Raw genomic sequence first — 15,508 nt, forward strand, 5'->3', positions numbered from 1 at the left:
CATAATTGCGCCATATGTGGTGTGGACCAGAATGTTTCAACACTGTGGAAAAAAACCCCAATCTGGTTACAACGTGGATAAAAACTGAACACAGCGATTACACACAACAGCAAATCTCTTTTATTGTAATGTTTGACAGTTGGTATTGGAAGTTCATCTCATGCTGAATCACGTTATAAGACCAACATACACCAAACCTTTTTTTTTTTTGGTGTATGTTGATGTTGCACGACCACCTCTTATCCAGGAGACTCCAAATGCAGTATTTAAGCTGGATGTACAGTAGGCTGGAAAATACACTCATCACTCGCTGCATGTACAGTATATACATGCATGCATACATACATGCTTATGATTTTCTAAAATACTCTTACCACATAGAAGGTCTTTAAACAGTAAACTACTACAAGTAGAAGATCTTCATTTCAATAAATGATGGAAACTGGAAGTATAAATTTGATCAAGATGTGGTTTTTAGGTGACTGGTCAACAACAGGACCACACTGGCCTACACATCAACCACTAACCTATAACGCAGCTCATCCTCTATGGTAGGTTATTCACAGGGTATCAGCCACACTGGCAGGTCACAAAGGAATTGGCAGTGATGAAATCTGATGGTTAATATGTCGGTTTCCACACAGAGTTTCTCTCTTTACATGTCAGGTGAAGCTAAATGACATGAGGAAAATAAGTCTCTTCGTATTTGTGAAAATCTCCCAACATTTGCTTTAAATAAATCCAAGTTTGAGCCATGACTCATTTAAGTTTTGGTCTTTTTCAGCAGCCTCAAAAAAAAAATAAATTGCATCACTATTAGTAAATCCTGACCTGGGATCCGATTTAATTAGCTCTTCTGGAGTGGTAGGTCTGGAGTGATTGCATGAAAGCTACACGAGGTTAAAAATATACACGTAGGATTAGTAAAGTGCACAAAAAAAGGTTCCTGAATATGATCCATGTGCCAAAAAAAGAGAAAAAAAAAGTGGATGGATTGATGCACAACTTTCAGTGCCCTGGAGACTCTGCTTCTTTGACCACATTTTCCTCTGCCGACTTATCCAAACCCTCAACTGTGTGTGCCACATGACTTCCTATTGTATAAATAAGGAAAGAAAATCAAGTTAAAAACTTACAAATCACTAAAAGATGAATTAAAAGCAATCACGTATCAGTGCCAAAAGACAAAAAAAGCCAAGCGAAATTGTGCACAATCGTACAAATAAACTAAAAGCCTGTCACAGTATCTGCTCTTACATTTAGCTTCTAATTTAGTTATTTTCACTCAAGTTAAAAAAAAAAGCACAAGCACATAAAAAAAGTAGAACTTTGTTCAAACTCAGAAGACCATGAGGATTAGTAGTACCACAAAATAGATACACGCTGACCCGATGAAGCATTGTTAGGAATAAAAAAAGGGCAAAGATGCGAGCAAGCTGCTTATCCACCGTGGCGTGCCGGCAGGACGAAATAGGAAGTGTCGAAATAAAAGCTGTAATCCCACTTTTTTTGTAATAGTCCAAGTGTGATCCCAGCAGATCCATCGCATTTAGCAAGGGTTTTTTTTTTCTAAGCAATACATGGTGCTGGTGTGGCTGAAAAATGACACGACTGCAGTACTCCTACTGCAACCCTGCGCTTTCCTCCATCCGCTGTTTTGCTGAGAGGACAAACTGACTAAAAAAAACCCCAAAAAACGTAATTACGATTTATTGATGAGCAATTCAGATTATGCAAGTGCATCGTGGCTACTCGAGTAAAGTCTCTTATGATCACTGGAAAAGATAAAAGAGTAATAATGATGATGCTACTATCATTTGAATCACAGTGAATACACAACTCATTTCCTAAGCATCCGAGAGATGCTCCATTTGTCTGTTAGTAGTTGTTAAATCAGGACAAAGAGCAAATATATTTGAGGGTTAGTACCATTTGTTAATGGTCTGCAGGTGGCTGGTTATCCTCTAAGCATAAAGCTAAACAAAGTTGAGTAAAAAAACACTCAACTTTTCACTTCTAACATCGTCCCTTTTTAAATGCTCTTCAAGTTCCAGCCTTCAAAGCCGGGCTTTTTAAAAACAATAAATATGCCATACGTTACCAGAAGTAAGGCTCGCTCTCTTTTTCATTAAATAAAAACCTGACTTTTAGAAGCTTTAAGAATAAAGTGTATGCTTCATCCATTGGTTCCTACCCCCCCCCCCCCCCCCCCCAAGCTAAAAACGGAGGGCGGCCAAAACAAGTCTCTATACCAAGGGCACACCGGCCTAATTGTGCGTTCAGTGAAGAGTGTATCCGAAAGGAAGGAAGTAAAACCTCCTCCTATTCTAACTTGCACTCAAACTAACCCCTTTCTCCTGACTCTGCCTGTGTGTGGCGAGAAAGAAACAGAACACGAGCGTTTACTGAAAAAGACGCTCAATCAGCAGCGTGAGGGGAGCTTATTCAGCTGCACAGAGCAGTAGCCTAGTCAGCAGCAGGCCAATGTGAGTGAGACAGAGGAAGAGATGGCAGTACTGCTAGAAAGTCAATTTGAAGAAATGAAGTTCATCTTTGTAAAGGTTCACGAGAGTAACCAGATATTTTTAAAGGGGTTGGACACTGGGGGTCTTTTAAACCTTGTCTTACAGCCAGTGGTGAAGCCACGACAGTGAAAGCTACGCTGATGAAGGCCATTGCCATTGGGTACCGATATGAGTGGAGGACATCCATCCTTTCAGAACCTTTAGCAACTGGAATGTGAAAGCAGGTCTAATCCTAACCGAGGCGTTTTACCCAAGGGCAACATTTCATCGTGCATGCTCTATGCAGAGTGCCGGCATTTAGGCTCCCTGGGGAAGGCTTTGCTAGCGAGCTGGGCAGAGTTATCTGTTGGCTTTGTATTTGGACTTGCTGGCATCACGTGGCTCTTTGCTGGGGTTGCTCCAATCGTCCGCCTCGGGGCTTGTCTTATAATGCCTCCACGCCGACTTGTTGAAGACAGGCAGACGCTCAAAGGACTCACTGGACAGAGCCTTTAAATAAAGAAACAAGACATCCAAGTCAAGGAAAAGCAACTTTGACTTATCTTTATTAGAGGAGTTATTATCATTGTTTTTATTACTTGCCAAGAGTTGGATGGGTCTAAATAACCGTGAAGCTGGAGATGATTAGCTTAGCTCAGCATGAAGACTTTGAACACTGTTTCTGGTGGCTTCCAGCTTCTATACAGTTTTGTAGGTAATAAAGTGATGAGCCTAAGAAATCTTAATATCTGAATAGTGATAAGCAAGGTGTTTACACTGCTTCAAGTTTTATGCTTAACTAAGCTACTCATCTTCTGGCTTAATCATCACACTCTTTATTGGGGGGGGGCTAGGTTACAGATACACATATTTTGCAGAACATCAGCCTACATACATATAATAACTGCATGGCACCTTTCAAAGAAGCTGAAAGAAAACCAGTGCCATTCCCCATTTTCAATTAAAACACAGGGAGTTGCTTCTGCTAAGAGGAAAATTGTTTGTAGCAGCATGTAGTTAAAATCCATCAAGTCAGCCTCAATCTGTCCACAGTTAAAACACCGCTCGCAATTAACACCACATTTACTCCATCACAGTCAAATACCAGCTTGCAGTACCAGCATAGGCCAGCGAGTATACTGAAACGTGAACTACTAGGTTGATTTTTTCATTAGCACCTTGATGTTCATAGTAGGGGTGCAACAATACTCGTATCGATATTGAACCGTTCGATACAGTGCTTTTGGTTCGGTACGCATATGTATCGAACAATACAACATTTTTTATTTATTTTATAAACTTTATTTCTGACAATGCTGTCTGTGTTGAGCGCTCAGTGAATCTGCGTTCGACTACTCCGCCTAGGCTGCACTGTCGAGTGCAAATCCACTGAGCGCAGTGCAAGCTAGCAAGACAGAAGCTAAGCTCGTTGCAACATGGCAACTGCCTCAACGCTAGACGAAATTGAACCTCCCCATCCTCATTCAGATCTGGCGTTTGGAACTATCTTGGTTTTCATGTGAAGCATACCCTGATGGTAAGCTCGTCATGGACAAAAGTAAACCAGTATGTCGGATGTGCCACGCAATGCTCAATTGGTGAGAACTAGTGCGTTAGCGCAGTTAGCTTATTAACGTGTTGACGCCGTCCAGCCCCACGCACGGGGCAAGCCGCGGTAACTCGTTAACGGAGATTTGCTGCGTTATGGCGTTAATGTCATTTTAACGAGATTAATGCTGACAGCACTAATGGGAACACAATGAATATGACTGCACATTTACGCCGACATCATCCTAGTGCAAAGACAAGTGGAAGCAGACAAAAACAACAAGCACGCATGCTACAAACTTTACCCGAGTCATTTAGACAGCCGTTAGGACATGATTCTCCTTATGGGGGACCTGATATGTTTAATACACTGCTGAGAATATAGCCCAGAAGAAGCGTATAGTATAGCTTTTGGAAAGAGCCATTTCTCTGTAATAAACTCTCTTTTCCAAAGATGAGTGATTTCTCAATCAGATAGATTTATTATTTTTTTTATTTATTTTGTTGTTTCAGCAACATTACATTTAAAAACTGTACTTTTGAGTTAAAATATATATTTATAATTTTAATAAATGACAAATTAAAAAGGCATGAACATTTTTTTGCATCGAAAAAATATTGAACCGTGACACCAAAGTATCGAACCAAACCAAACCGTGAATTTTGTGTATCGTTGCACCCCTAGCTCATAGGTATCAAGCTATACACCAGATATTTTTACAGTATTTGACTGATCGAAATGAAGACTTTCAGCTTTAGTTCAATGGATTTAACAAAAGTATTGCATTTACTGATGAGGAACCACAGCACCCAATTTTCAGAATCTTAAAAATAACTGGACATTTGACAGGCAGGTAGTTTTCAGGTGAAGCCTGTTCTCTTGTTACTCCATGAAAAACATCCACAATCTGTTGTACAACAATCTGATACATTCTTAAACAGAAGAAATTCATTGGTCATCATCAAAAGGCCTGAAAGACCACAGAAGACAGCTGACATGGATGACAACAGACTTATTTCCATGAGTAAGAAAAACAACTTTGCAACATCTAACCAAGTAAAGAACACTCGAGGAGGTAGACGTATCATTATCACAGTCTACAATCAACAGGCGCCTTGAATACAGAGGTTCTTACAACTAAATGTAAACCTCTGCACTCAAGAACAGGAGGGCTGGGTTAAAACAACCTGCACAGATCTGGAAACAACAAATCTTTGGACAGATGAAATCAAGAAAAGCTTGTACCAGAATGATGGGAAGAGAAAAGGAAGAAGAAAAGAAAAAGTTCATGAAGCTCACCGTAGTTCAGGGCCAGCCACTGGTGTTTATTGACAATGTGACTGCTGGTACGAGTGTTGGGATGACCTGTGAAGTGTACGGGGCTATACTCTCTGCTCAGATTCAGCTCAATGCTGACGGCGCTTCGTTTCATGGAGTAAATGAATCAAAGCAAACTGCAAAAGCAACCCAAGAGTTTCTCAAGGCAAAAAAGTGAGCTATTCTTTAATGGCCGAGTCAGACACCTGATCTCAACCCAGCACAGCATAACGTTCAGTTATTAAAGACTAAACTGAAGCCAGAGACTGCAGTTGGCTGCAGTAAAGGCAGCAAACTCATTCAAGACTTTTGCTATGGTATCGATTTAAAATTCATCAAAGAAATCTACATCGTCTCATTCTTGAGACATCATGTGCACAAAGTTCGGCGTCCAAGCTCCCCTTCCGCAGCAGCAGAATAGTTAACAGAAAGACATGGGAGTGAATTCTTCTCTTTTAATCCTTCCAAATTTAAAAGTATTTTCAACTCTCAGTTAAATAGAGGTGTCAAATTAAAGGAAAACCAAAAACAACAAAAGGAAAGGTCCTGGGTAATTAGATGTCACCCATTTAATGTCAGTACAGCCTGGATGCTTACAGACTCCAGGGTTCTGAAAGTATCCAAGAGTCTACAGGAGGGATGGAACGCCTTTCTTTCAAAGGGCATTTTGATGAAGCCAGGAGAGAGTATTATCTCACACAAAAACCAGACAGTACAGTTCGGCCATCTGCCCAGAACATCACCTTTTGTGGCAGAATCCACAATCGAAATCACAATTCTCCTGACAGATTTAGTAGAACTCGTGATTACCTGATTGGCTGTGTATATGGCTACCTGGATGCAAAGCCCGTGACTTGAACTTCAAGCTAAAATCCCAGCTTATAAGTCGCTGCGTACTGTTTTGACAGCTTTATGCCTGATTAATGAACCCAGTCCCAAAAAAATAAGAGAAAGAACTCTTACTGGCACTGACTGACATCAACTCTAATTTCACTTTCGCTTCGCCTATTTTTACCATAACCAGTTCCATCTCTTTGCTGTCAGGTCTTACTGATGGCAGGTTACAACCCAAGACACCAAAATGCGGCACACAACACTGAGTATCATTTTTCCCCCAGTAATCTATCTCTGGTGCCGTTCAAAAAACACTAAGATGATCACACAAGTGATGCATGAAATAATAGTAGGGAAAAATCATGGAATAGGAAAGTTTGAACAGCAGGAGGGGCAGAAATAATCCAACTCAATCCCAACCAGCACAACTGAGGCATTGTAGAGGTCAAGGGTTCAGTTTTTTCCTTTAATTCATCACCAATCTGTGTCATGCCTTACAGATCTTTGCAACATTCAAATTTGAATAGCTCACCTTCAGATAGATGACTGCATCCGTGCCAACTCCTTCCATAGAGTACAGCTTCAAATCCCCCTGGAAATATCGGGCATACAGCCTGGAAATTGGTAAACCGTAGCCAAAACCAGCCTGTAAAGTCAAAAGAAAATTAATGTAAAGTCATACCATATAAAAAAATGCAGGAGCCAAAAGATGCGTTTGATCACAAGGGTCGATATTGATGCGATTGTATGGTTGCAGGTACCAGCGGGACAGATCCTGGCTCCAGGCTCGGTGTCGGGGCAGTGGAGTACATATAGTTGAAAAGACGGTCTATCTTCCTGAGAGGGACTCCTCCTCCTCTGTCGCTGATCTAGACACCAAAAGGATAAAGACAATGGACAAATGGAACAACTTAAAGACAATAAAAGCTAAAACACCTCTAAATATTACTTTAATGATGCAAATGTGTGTCAAATTTACCTTTATCGAGAGATCCTCTTTACCCAGAGTGACTTTTGTCTTTACTGGTGGTAATCCCTCTTTACTGTTCTCATGAAGCTCCACTGTGGCTCTCATGGAGTTCTGCAAACACCCAAAGAGTTTATTAACTCAGCTCAGCAGCAGCCCTTACAGAATTATAGTCCTGTTACGGATTAATTGCATTTAATTAGACCCGGGCCAGTTAGGTTAGGAGCACTGACACTGGCCTGCCTACCTTAAAGAGCTCAAATAACATGTGGAATAGATGAGAGGGCACATACACCACTTGGATGGGCCTTTTGGGAGCCTTCACTGCAAAGAAAAGGAGCAGGAAAACTAAACACACACTAAAAAGCAGCTTCTTTTGAAATAAATGAGGTGGTGGATCATTACAGGACTAAATCTGGCCCCAATCTGTGCCCACAAGCTCTAAAAAGACCGGGTAACATGGTTGTAGTTTTTGCAGTGCTGTGACTAATTGCAGAGGAGATTGCTTAAACTGCATAAATGCACAAAAGCACAAAGCATTCTTACTGTTAAACTCCTCAATCTTGAGCTCAGGAGCGGCCAAGTAGTACTTCTCGCACAGCATCTTGGCGGTGTCGTAAGCATCTGATGGAAGAGGCAAAACAACATAAGTCAGACCAGAGAACGGCACATATTTCTGCTCACAGGTCACTAATGCATCTTCTGTCCCTTCCTGAGTCACTGAAAGTGCAGCGCCAGACCCACGCAGCTGAATTCCTTTAAAACTATCATTATGTAAACACCCCACTCTTTTGTTTGATTTGTGTCACTGCAGAGAGCGGCCGATGTGATATAAAACATAGCTAATCCCCGCTTCCTGTGAGAAGAATGAATACATTTGCTCAGTATAACAAAATAAGTCAAACATAGATAGAAAAATATTCCCTCTGACTTGAGTGAGCATGATCATGAGGAATTATGGCATTAGAAGGAGGATAAACACACAAAACAAATTGTATGCCCAAAATGCTGCCTCTAATTTGATTACATGTAAAGCTTCCGTGTTATTTTGTGCAAAATATAACATTTTATGAAATCTGGCCTAACAAACTTTACTGGACTGGTATACAATCAGTTCATACCAAGTTTTCCTTAATAACGACTCAGGATCTTACTAAATAAACCTTGAATTTTAAATATTTCAGCTGCATTTTACTCAAAATTATTGCTTCGTGTTTATTGAGGGTGAAGAATATTTGTCTTTTTAGTAAACCAGGTTAAATCGGTCATGTTAAATAACTCCCAAACTTACCATTGACGACTTCTGCTACGTTGCAGTTCGGATCAATGCTGCCTATATGTTTGGGATGTGCTGGGTTGGTATCGTTACCAAAAAGGAGTGCTGAAACACAGACGTGTGGATATATAAACTTCAGCTGCACAGACGGATCCGAACGGCTAAACGACATAAATGTTTTGGGGGATTTTCGGAGACTCACTGTGCTGGTTGATGAGCATGCGGAACGAGATGCGGTTGGTGTAAAAGCGGTCCAGGAAATACTGGACGTTGCTGCTGATGAACGGGTCAAAGCCGAACTTCTCCTTGTACTCGATGACCCCCTGAGCCATGGTGGGAACAACATCGTTGTGGCGGTTGCGGATCTCAATCAAAAGCTCCAGGAAACTAAAAAAAAACCCAAAATAAAAATCACATGAAAGAAGAAACATATTTTATATGTGCACAAAGAACAAGCCAGAGCTTTAAATGTGACCATGATTTCTCTGCACAACGCAGCACAAGAATGAGGATCTGCATTGTTATTTCATTTTCCCTGAACAATTATTGGAAATGCGTTCTCTAAACAGAATGACCCAAGCACATTCCTGTCTGTGTTTATCAGTGACACATGGCTGTTTAACAGACGGGCATTGTTTTTGTATAAATACAGTGTTACCTGAGCAGTCAGCAGAGATCTATGTGCACTAAGAGGATTAGCTGCAGTGTTAGAGGGACTCTAATCTTAATGACATAAGTATAGAACAGCTGGGTGTTGTAAAGCTTTATTTACTGTACATACAGCGTGCTTATTAATTTTTCATACAGCTAACATCCACTCACTCGTTCAGAGTATGAGGGTCCTCTGGCTTTCTGTTCTCGTAATCGAGCAGCTCCACAAAGCTCTGCATGTACCTGATCAAACAGACAGAGGTCAAAAGGCAACTTTTACACATGCTTACTAACAATATGGCAATAAACCTTAAAACAAGTCCTGCTGCCATAAAGGCTGCCCTTTGGCATGCGCACAAAGTACATTTCTGGAGGGAGTGTCTTACCATTTTTGCACGAGTTTGACAGAGGGCTGGCTAAGCAGTTTATCGGGGAGAAGGTTGACCTCTCTCATGGTGTTGGCCAGCCGTACGGGCAGCTCCTTACGCAGGAACATGAAGGACGTTTTCTCACATGCATTGTCCCGGCCTGAGGGAAGTAGAAGTGAGAGGCACAGATAAAGCCAGGAATATTTGATCGCTGACAGCAGATTTTTTAAATCGAACAATCCACATGAGACTGAACTACAGAGTTTCAGCTTTAATTTAGTCAAAGTTTTGCATTAGCCATTTATGAATAACAGGTTTTGTGGGTTTTTTTATGAATAAACCACCAAACCAAAATAAACCTTTTAGATAGGAATAACTTTAGCAATCAATCAATGACCAAATTAATAATTTGGGCCATCTTAAAAAGAACAAATGCACTACAAGCATTCAGCAACACTGAAAAACCTGAAAGACCACAGAAGTCAACTAAAGTGGACGATTGCAAAATTATTTCCACGGTTATGGAAACTACTTCACCACATCTAAGCAAGTCAAGATCAAAATGAAATATAAGGACTGTTTTAAATACTAAGATGAAAATCCTTTGCAGTCAGTGACTGCCTGAAGTCTAGAACCCTTGGAGATCACCTAAGGCTGTGTTTCCTCCCTCGAGATGCTTCAGTTGCTGCTTCTTCTTGAGTCTTTCTGCCCTCAGCTTGATCTCCAGTAACTAGATTATACTCCAGTAAAGTTGAATCTGACCCTTCTGTTCTTAACCTGTGGTTTGCACCTCGGTGGTTAATGCAGAACTTCAGTTAGAACCCTTTGAATTGTAGCTGGCAGCCTAGACTTGACCCATATTGACTGCTTGATCCATGGTGGTGGTGTAAAAAAGGCAAAGATAATAAAAATTGTGTCTTTGTCCAAATACTTATAAATCTAACCGCATATGTGGAGCTTCCAGTTTAGTTTTCTCTTGCTAATAAATATCAGCTTTCGGACACTTTCACAATCCTGTTTATTGCCATCAATAAAATACCATGATTAGAGTTATTTGCTTGTTTTGGCAATCAGAGAGGCTCCCGGCTCAAGGGGATCAAGGTCAAATGAAAGACAAAGCTTCATATAAGAAGGTGCTTAAAAAGCAAGTGTGCTGAACTCCTCTAAGAAGAGCGCTAGGTTTCAATATCCAACCTTTAACCTGATATCTTAAACTTTGCCATCTGACTGCAGCTGTATCCACGTGCATGCCAACATTAGCTCGAAAAGTTCACGCAGGGAAATCATCGGTCATTTGCCTGGAAAGAGGGACGGGTGGTCAGGGAGACATTAGAGGGATTTGCATTTTAGATCTGTTGTGGGGGAACTTAACATAAAGTAGAGCCTTCTAGAGTGTGGAAGTGCTGCCCTGGGGACAACCTCAAAACTCTCAACACAGAAGAGACGATCATGACGTCCAGTGTTAGAACTTGGGATGATCACGCAAGAGGAAACGAGGGAAAAGCTGGGCCTGACTCAGCAGTTTAAAGGGGGAAATCTTGTGAAATGCAGAATGAGGAAGCTTGTGCATGAGAACAAAGAAGCCTGTGGCGACTATCCCTGGATGACGTCTAACGTGCTCCAGAGTGAAACACAGACACCGATGTTTTGGCTCTCTTGGTGCCAAGCAGGGGTTCTCCTAAAGCAAACAAGTGCGGCACACTTCCCGTCACGCATTCTACATCCACAGCTGCGAGAACAAATTACGCAACAGACATGCCAGCGTTTAATCAAGAGGCGGATTAAGGAAAGCCTTGAGTGCTTCTGCACCATTAATAACCGTCGTCTTGTGGCACACATTGCGACTGGTGTGATTTCTACATGTTTTGGCGCAATAGAGGGGGAACTGAAATCGGGGAGTATTAACCAGAAACACGTTTAAAAAAACATCAATCTGCAATGACTCATGCTGATGAGTCTAATGACTAAAGGCTTCCTGAGCATCTTGGCAACAGGAGCAGGGCTGCTGGTCCCTCCACTGCATACGTGCTGCTGTGCCAGTCTGACTGAGAATACCTGCATGCGTTAGGGTGCCTGTCAATACTTGTTTACAACGTAAACAAATCCGCACAGGACAGAGGACCGTCCTCTGTTTATATGTGGCTGCTTCACTGCAGGCGATCTCTACGTTTAACACACCTGACCGTAAGAAAGTCTAATGTTCCCTTCTATTAATAACGAGCCGGGGCTTGCGTGTGACTCTTCAGGTCCACAGCTGCGACTGATGAGATGACAAAAACACACAAAAGGGCCTTCCACCAAATCCTCCACCCTCTACAAGTCATTAAAGTCCTCTAAAGGTGCCAGGCGATGCCTTTACTCACCGAAATCCAAAAACTGCTTGATGGAGAGCGGGGACGGTGAAAATCTGGAGTAATACTCGATTTTGGGGTTGCTGTTTTTCAGCAAAGACCAGAAGATCCTCATATTGAAAGTTTTAGCGATGACGTGAGAGAGAAGAAATTAGGAGAAGGCGGACAGATGCTCGGACGGTGCGTTTCTCCCAGGGGCGGCCACATTTCCACCGGCCACAGCGGAGGAGACGGAGCGACGCGACAGAGCCAGCTCCATAAGGTTACAGGATAGGATACAAGCGACAGGAACGGCTTCCTGGATCTACATTACTGCACGCTCAGCTCTGCCAATCCCCTCGCAATGACGTGACGACTTCATGCCATACTTTTCAAAGTAAAGAAAGAATGCGCAGTATATTTCGTAATATTTTATACCATCTATAGGGCAACACTGCAAGCTGCAAGGAGGTGTAAATTGGAAAACCTGGCAACAACATTTATTAGTTTTATATAATCAAATAAAATGATTAATATTTATTAAATAAATTAGCATATTGCATATTTAATTTTCTGCACATACTGTATATATTTAATTCTGTAAATATGGTACTTATTTATCTATTGTGTTTTGCATGTATTTCTTTAGCACTGATGTGGGTCAATACAACAATTTTGGTGTACTGTTGTGCAAAGTATGACCGTGCAAGGACAATAAAGAGTTAAACTTAAATGGTTTATTAATTTTAACGGATAAAACATTATGTTCTTATACTTGGGATTATTATTTAAAGTCTCCCTCCCGACCCATGACTTGCATTTATACACAAATTCCGTCGCTTAACAGAAACGCCATGCTTTTTTAAAAAGAATTTACTTAATTACTGGTGTATACGTGGTCTATAAGGGTCACTTATCACTCGTGTTTTAAATTACAATGCCATTATCGATGTAACGCCAAAGCAAATGTCTTTGGACATTTCCTTGTTGACGGTTGTATGAAGAATATATTTTTTAGGTAAAATGATTTTTTTTTTGTCTTGCAACAGGTTTCCTTTTTGTGTTTTCGCATTAAAAATAAATAATAAAACCGTAAACCAATTCATAAATGAAATATTTTTAGGTGTAGTTAAATGTATCCCTGCGTAGAGGCAAAAGCTTTTAATTTGAAAAGCTGATCTATCACAACATCCGGTGCAATTGATCTCCGTTGACGTTTGTGGACAGCACGTACCTTCGAAAACGTCGACTCAACCGCACTTGGTGCAGGCTTGTGGATTCACAGCCGCGATTGGCTCCAAGAGAGGAGCGACAAATTCGACAATGTTATTGGTCAGAGGCTTGTCAGTCAACGTCATTAACGTCTACATACCTGTTTATCTGTTCGTGCGCAGTCAGCGGGCAGTGGATGTTAGAATTGGGGGGTACAGAACGTTAGATTGTGGGTGGAGAACAGGTTTGGGCACCATTTTTAACACGATGTAAACACATTATGGTTCTTTTGAAACGAAAAATAAGGCCCTTACTGTTTTTTTTGTTTTTACTGCCCCCTAGCGAGGCAATATTTTAAAAATCTACAGTGGCCAGAGCAATGACTGTATTGGACCAGAGAGCAAACACCACAGCGGAGAACTGTTAGAACATTACCTTTTTAAAATAACCACATGTGAATAGTTAAAGTAGGCCAACATATCAGACATACATGCATACATATGTGCATTATATGCATTTAATAATACTCTATTTGGGCGCCTATACTTTTCCAAAAAAACCCAAAACAAAAAACAATCACCTTTTTTAAATTTAATGTTAATTCAACTTTTTAGAAAGACTTTTAAATTGGCCTGCGAGTTATTTCCAATTCTCTTTGTAACCCAGGGAGTCGGAGGATTGCAGGTACGCTGATGTTAAACTGTAAAATGTCAGCATGCAATGAACACAATTTTTTTTAATAATAAATTAATATTAAAATACAGTACTGCACAAACGTCTAAAGCCACTCCTCATTTCTTTGTATTTTGTTACTAAAGTGATTAATAGGTTCAACGTGTACACTGAAATATAAGCAAATATACTGGAAGTACATCTGTAACAAGCTTTACTGTTAGTGCTTGGTATGACCACCTTTATTCTTCCATACAGCTTAAATTCCGTTAGCCAAGCTTTCTTGTCATTACTTTTAAAGCAGTCTTCAGTTCTCTCAAATAGCATTTAAAGCTCATTGTAAACTTGGTGTTTGGGATCATTGTCATGCTGAAAAAGAAAGTTATTGCCAATCATGGTACTCATGGTGTGGTATAATGAACCAAAATATGACCTTTTATGCACGTGTAATCCGTCAGTTTTGAGAAGATCCGCAACACCGCAGCCCCAAATCATGACAGAGATAGCTGAAGACACTCAATGTTGCCCATCTCGCCAGACCTCTTCCACATTTATTGACAATTCAAGAAAAAAATATAAAATTTATTTATTGTCATAAAACCTGCCGTCACTAATTTTAAGTCCAGTTTTGATAATCTGAAATATTTAAGTATAGCTTCTTCAGAGCTAAACATCCACTGAGATCATTTCTGTCAACAGCAGATGGCTCAGAAGATGCATGTGTCAGGTCGTTGATTTTTTTTCTTCCTGTTTCTTAAGAACACGACTTTTAAATACTGTTCATTTGCTGTACATAGTCGAAGACTTGGCGTATCTATGGGCAGTGTGTCCTAAAAATAGAGAAAACTAGACAAGTGGAGGAAGAAAATACCGTTTTATGCCTGTCACACTTTAAGTTTAACATTTTTTATCGAATCACCTAAAGAAATGCAGAAAAATGATATGTTTTGGGAACTGGCTGCTAGTAACAAAAAGCCTCTTTTCTAAGTTTGTTATGTGTAGATCCAATATTGCTTCATGTCTTGAGTTAGTGAGGCGGTAGCTCAAGACTTTTGCACAGTACTCGATACTTCACTCATCTGAACTTTGGGGATTTTTTAAAATATTTGCTTTGCTTTATTTTTCTGTAGTGTTGTCTTCTTGTAACTGAGCACCATTGCAATGACCTCAAGTTGATGAGAACCAGCATCCATCAGCGAGGATTTATGATGCTGTTCCAGCTTTTTTCCTTTATCTGTTTCGCAAGCGTAAGGAAATCATGCATTGAAATCTCCACAGACAAAGGCTTTCTTTCACTTGTGTACTTTACAAGCCATTACTCAAATGGTATCAAATTAGCCTACATATTTTTTTCAGCAACATCTCTGGTAAATTATGGGGAAATCCCATATTTGTAAAACAAAACATCTCCTAAAACCCCCCCCCCCCCCCCCCCTCCCTCCCGGATACCACTTAACTAAGAACATGTTTTCTGGCAGTCAGATGTGGTTCTGTGTCTCACTGCAGACCTCGAAAATGTGAGAATGTGGTGTCAAATGTAGCACTAAGAGCTCTAGGACAAAACAAGTCCAATGTCGGAGTCTTCAGTAAAGCTGTATTTGAACTCTTCAAGCTATTGCCTGTACCTGTTTTTGTGTACAGTACAGTGAACTGTATTCACAGACAGTGATTTCTGGAAGTGTTCCTGAGCCTGTGCAGTGATTTTCATGATAGAATGACACCTGTTTTTATTGCAGTGTTGTTTTACAACCTGAATATCACATGCATCCATATCGATTTTTGGTCTTGTCACTTGTGCACGGAGATTTCTCCAGGTTCTCTGAATCGT

At 40.6% G+C, this 15,508-nt stretch overlaps 1 protein-coding gene across 1 annotated transcript; it reads right to left on the reverse strand.

Moving 5' to 3' along the window:
• Positions 1 to 97: 97 nt before the first annotated feature.
• On the reverse strand, positions 98 to 12,158 carry pdk3a (pyruvate dehydrogenase kinase, isozyme 3a). The gene is made up of 12 exons (XM_006794646.3): positions 11,830 to 12,158; positions 9,485 to 9,626; positions 9,270 to 9,341; positions 8,650 to 8,834; positions 8,463 to 8,552; positions 7,718 to 7,795; positions 7,419 to 7,495; positions 7,184 to 7,285; positions 6,966 to 7,073; positions 6,737 to 6,850; positions 2,894 to 3,014; positions 98 to 1,094 (listed from the first exon to the last, which is right to left on the reverse strand). Exons 1-12 carry the CDS (start codon positions 11,930 to 11,932, stop codon positions 1,009 to 1,011), a joined length of 1,278 nt encoding a protein of 425 aa, XP_006794709.1. The 5' UTR covers positions 11,933 to 12,158; the 3' UTR covers positions 98 to 1,008.
• Positions 12,159 to 15,508: the final 3,350 nt, after the last annotated feature.

Source organism: Neolamprologus brichardi, chromosome 9 (genome assembly GCF_056152115.1).
Source record: "Neolamprologus brichardi isolate AB-2024 chromosome 9, ASM5615211v1, whole genome shotgun sequence".
Taxonomy (NCBI): domain Eukaryota; kingdom Metazoa; phylum Chordata; class Actinopteri; order Cichliformes; family Cichlidae; genus Neolamprologus; species Neolamprologus brichardi.

Bases quoted from the DNA above. Each gene is read 5' to 3' on its own strand.
- pdk3a (XM_006794646.3), bottom strand. From the start codon at position 11,932: ATGAGGATCTTCTGGTCTTTGCTGAAAAACAGCAACCCCAAAATCGAG. The intron at 3,015-6,736 runs GTGAGCTATTCA...CTTTATTTAAAG, and splicing joins ATGCAGTCATCTATCTGAAG to GCTCTGTCCAGTGAGTCCTT. The intron at 1,095-2,893 runs GCAAGTCCAAAT...TTTATACAATAG, and splicing joins CAAAGAGCCACGTGATGCCA to GAAGTCATGTGGCACACACA.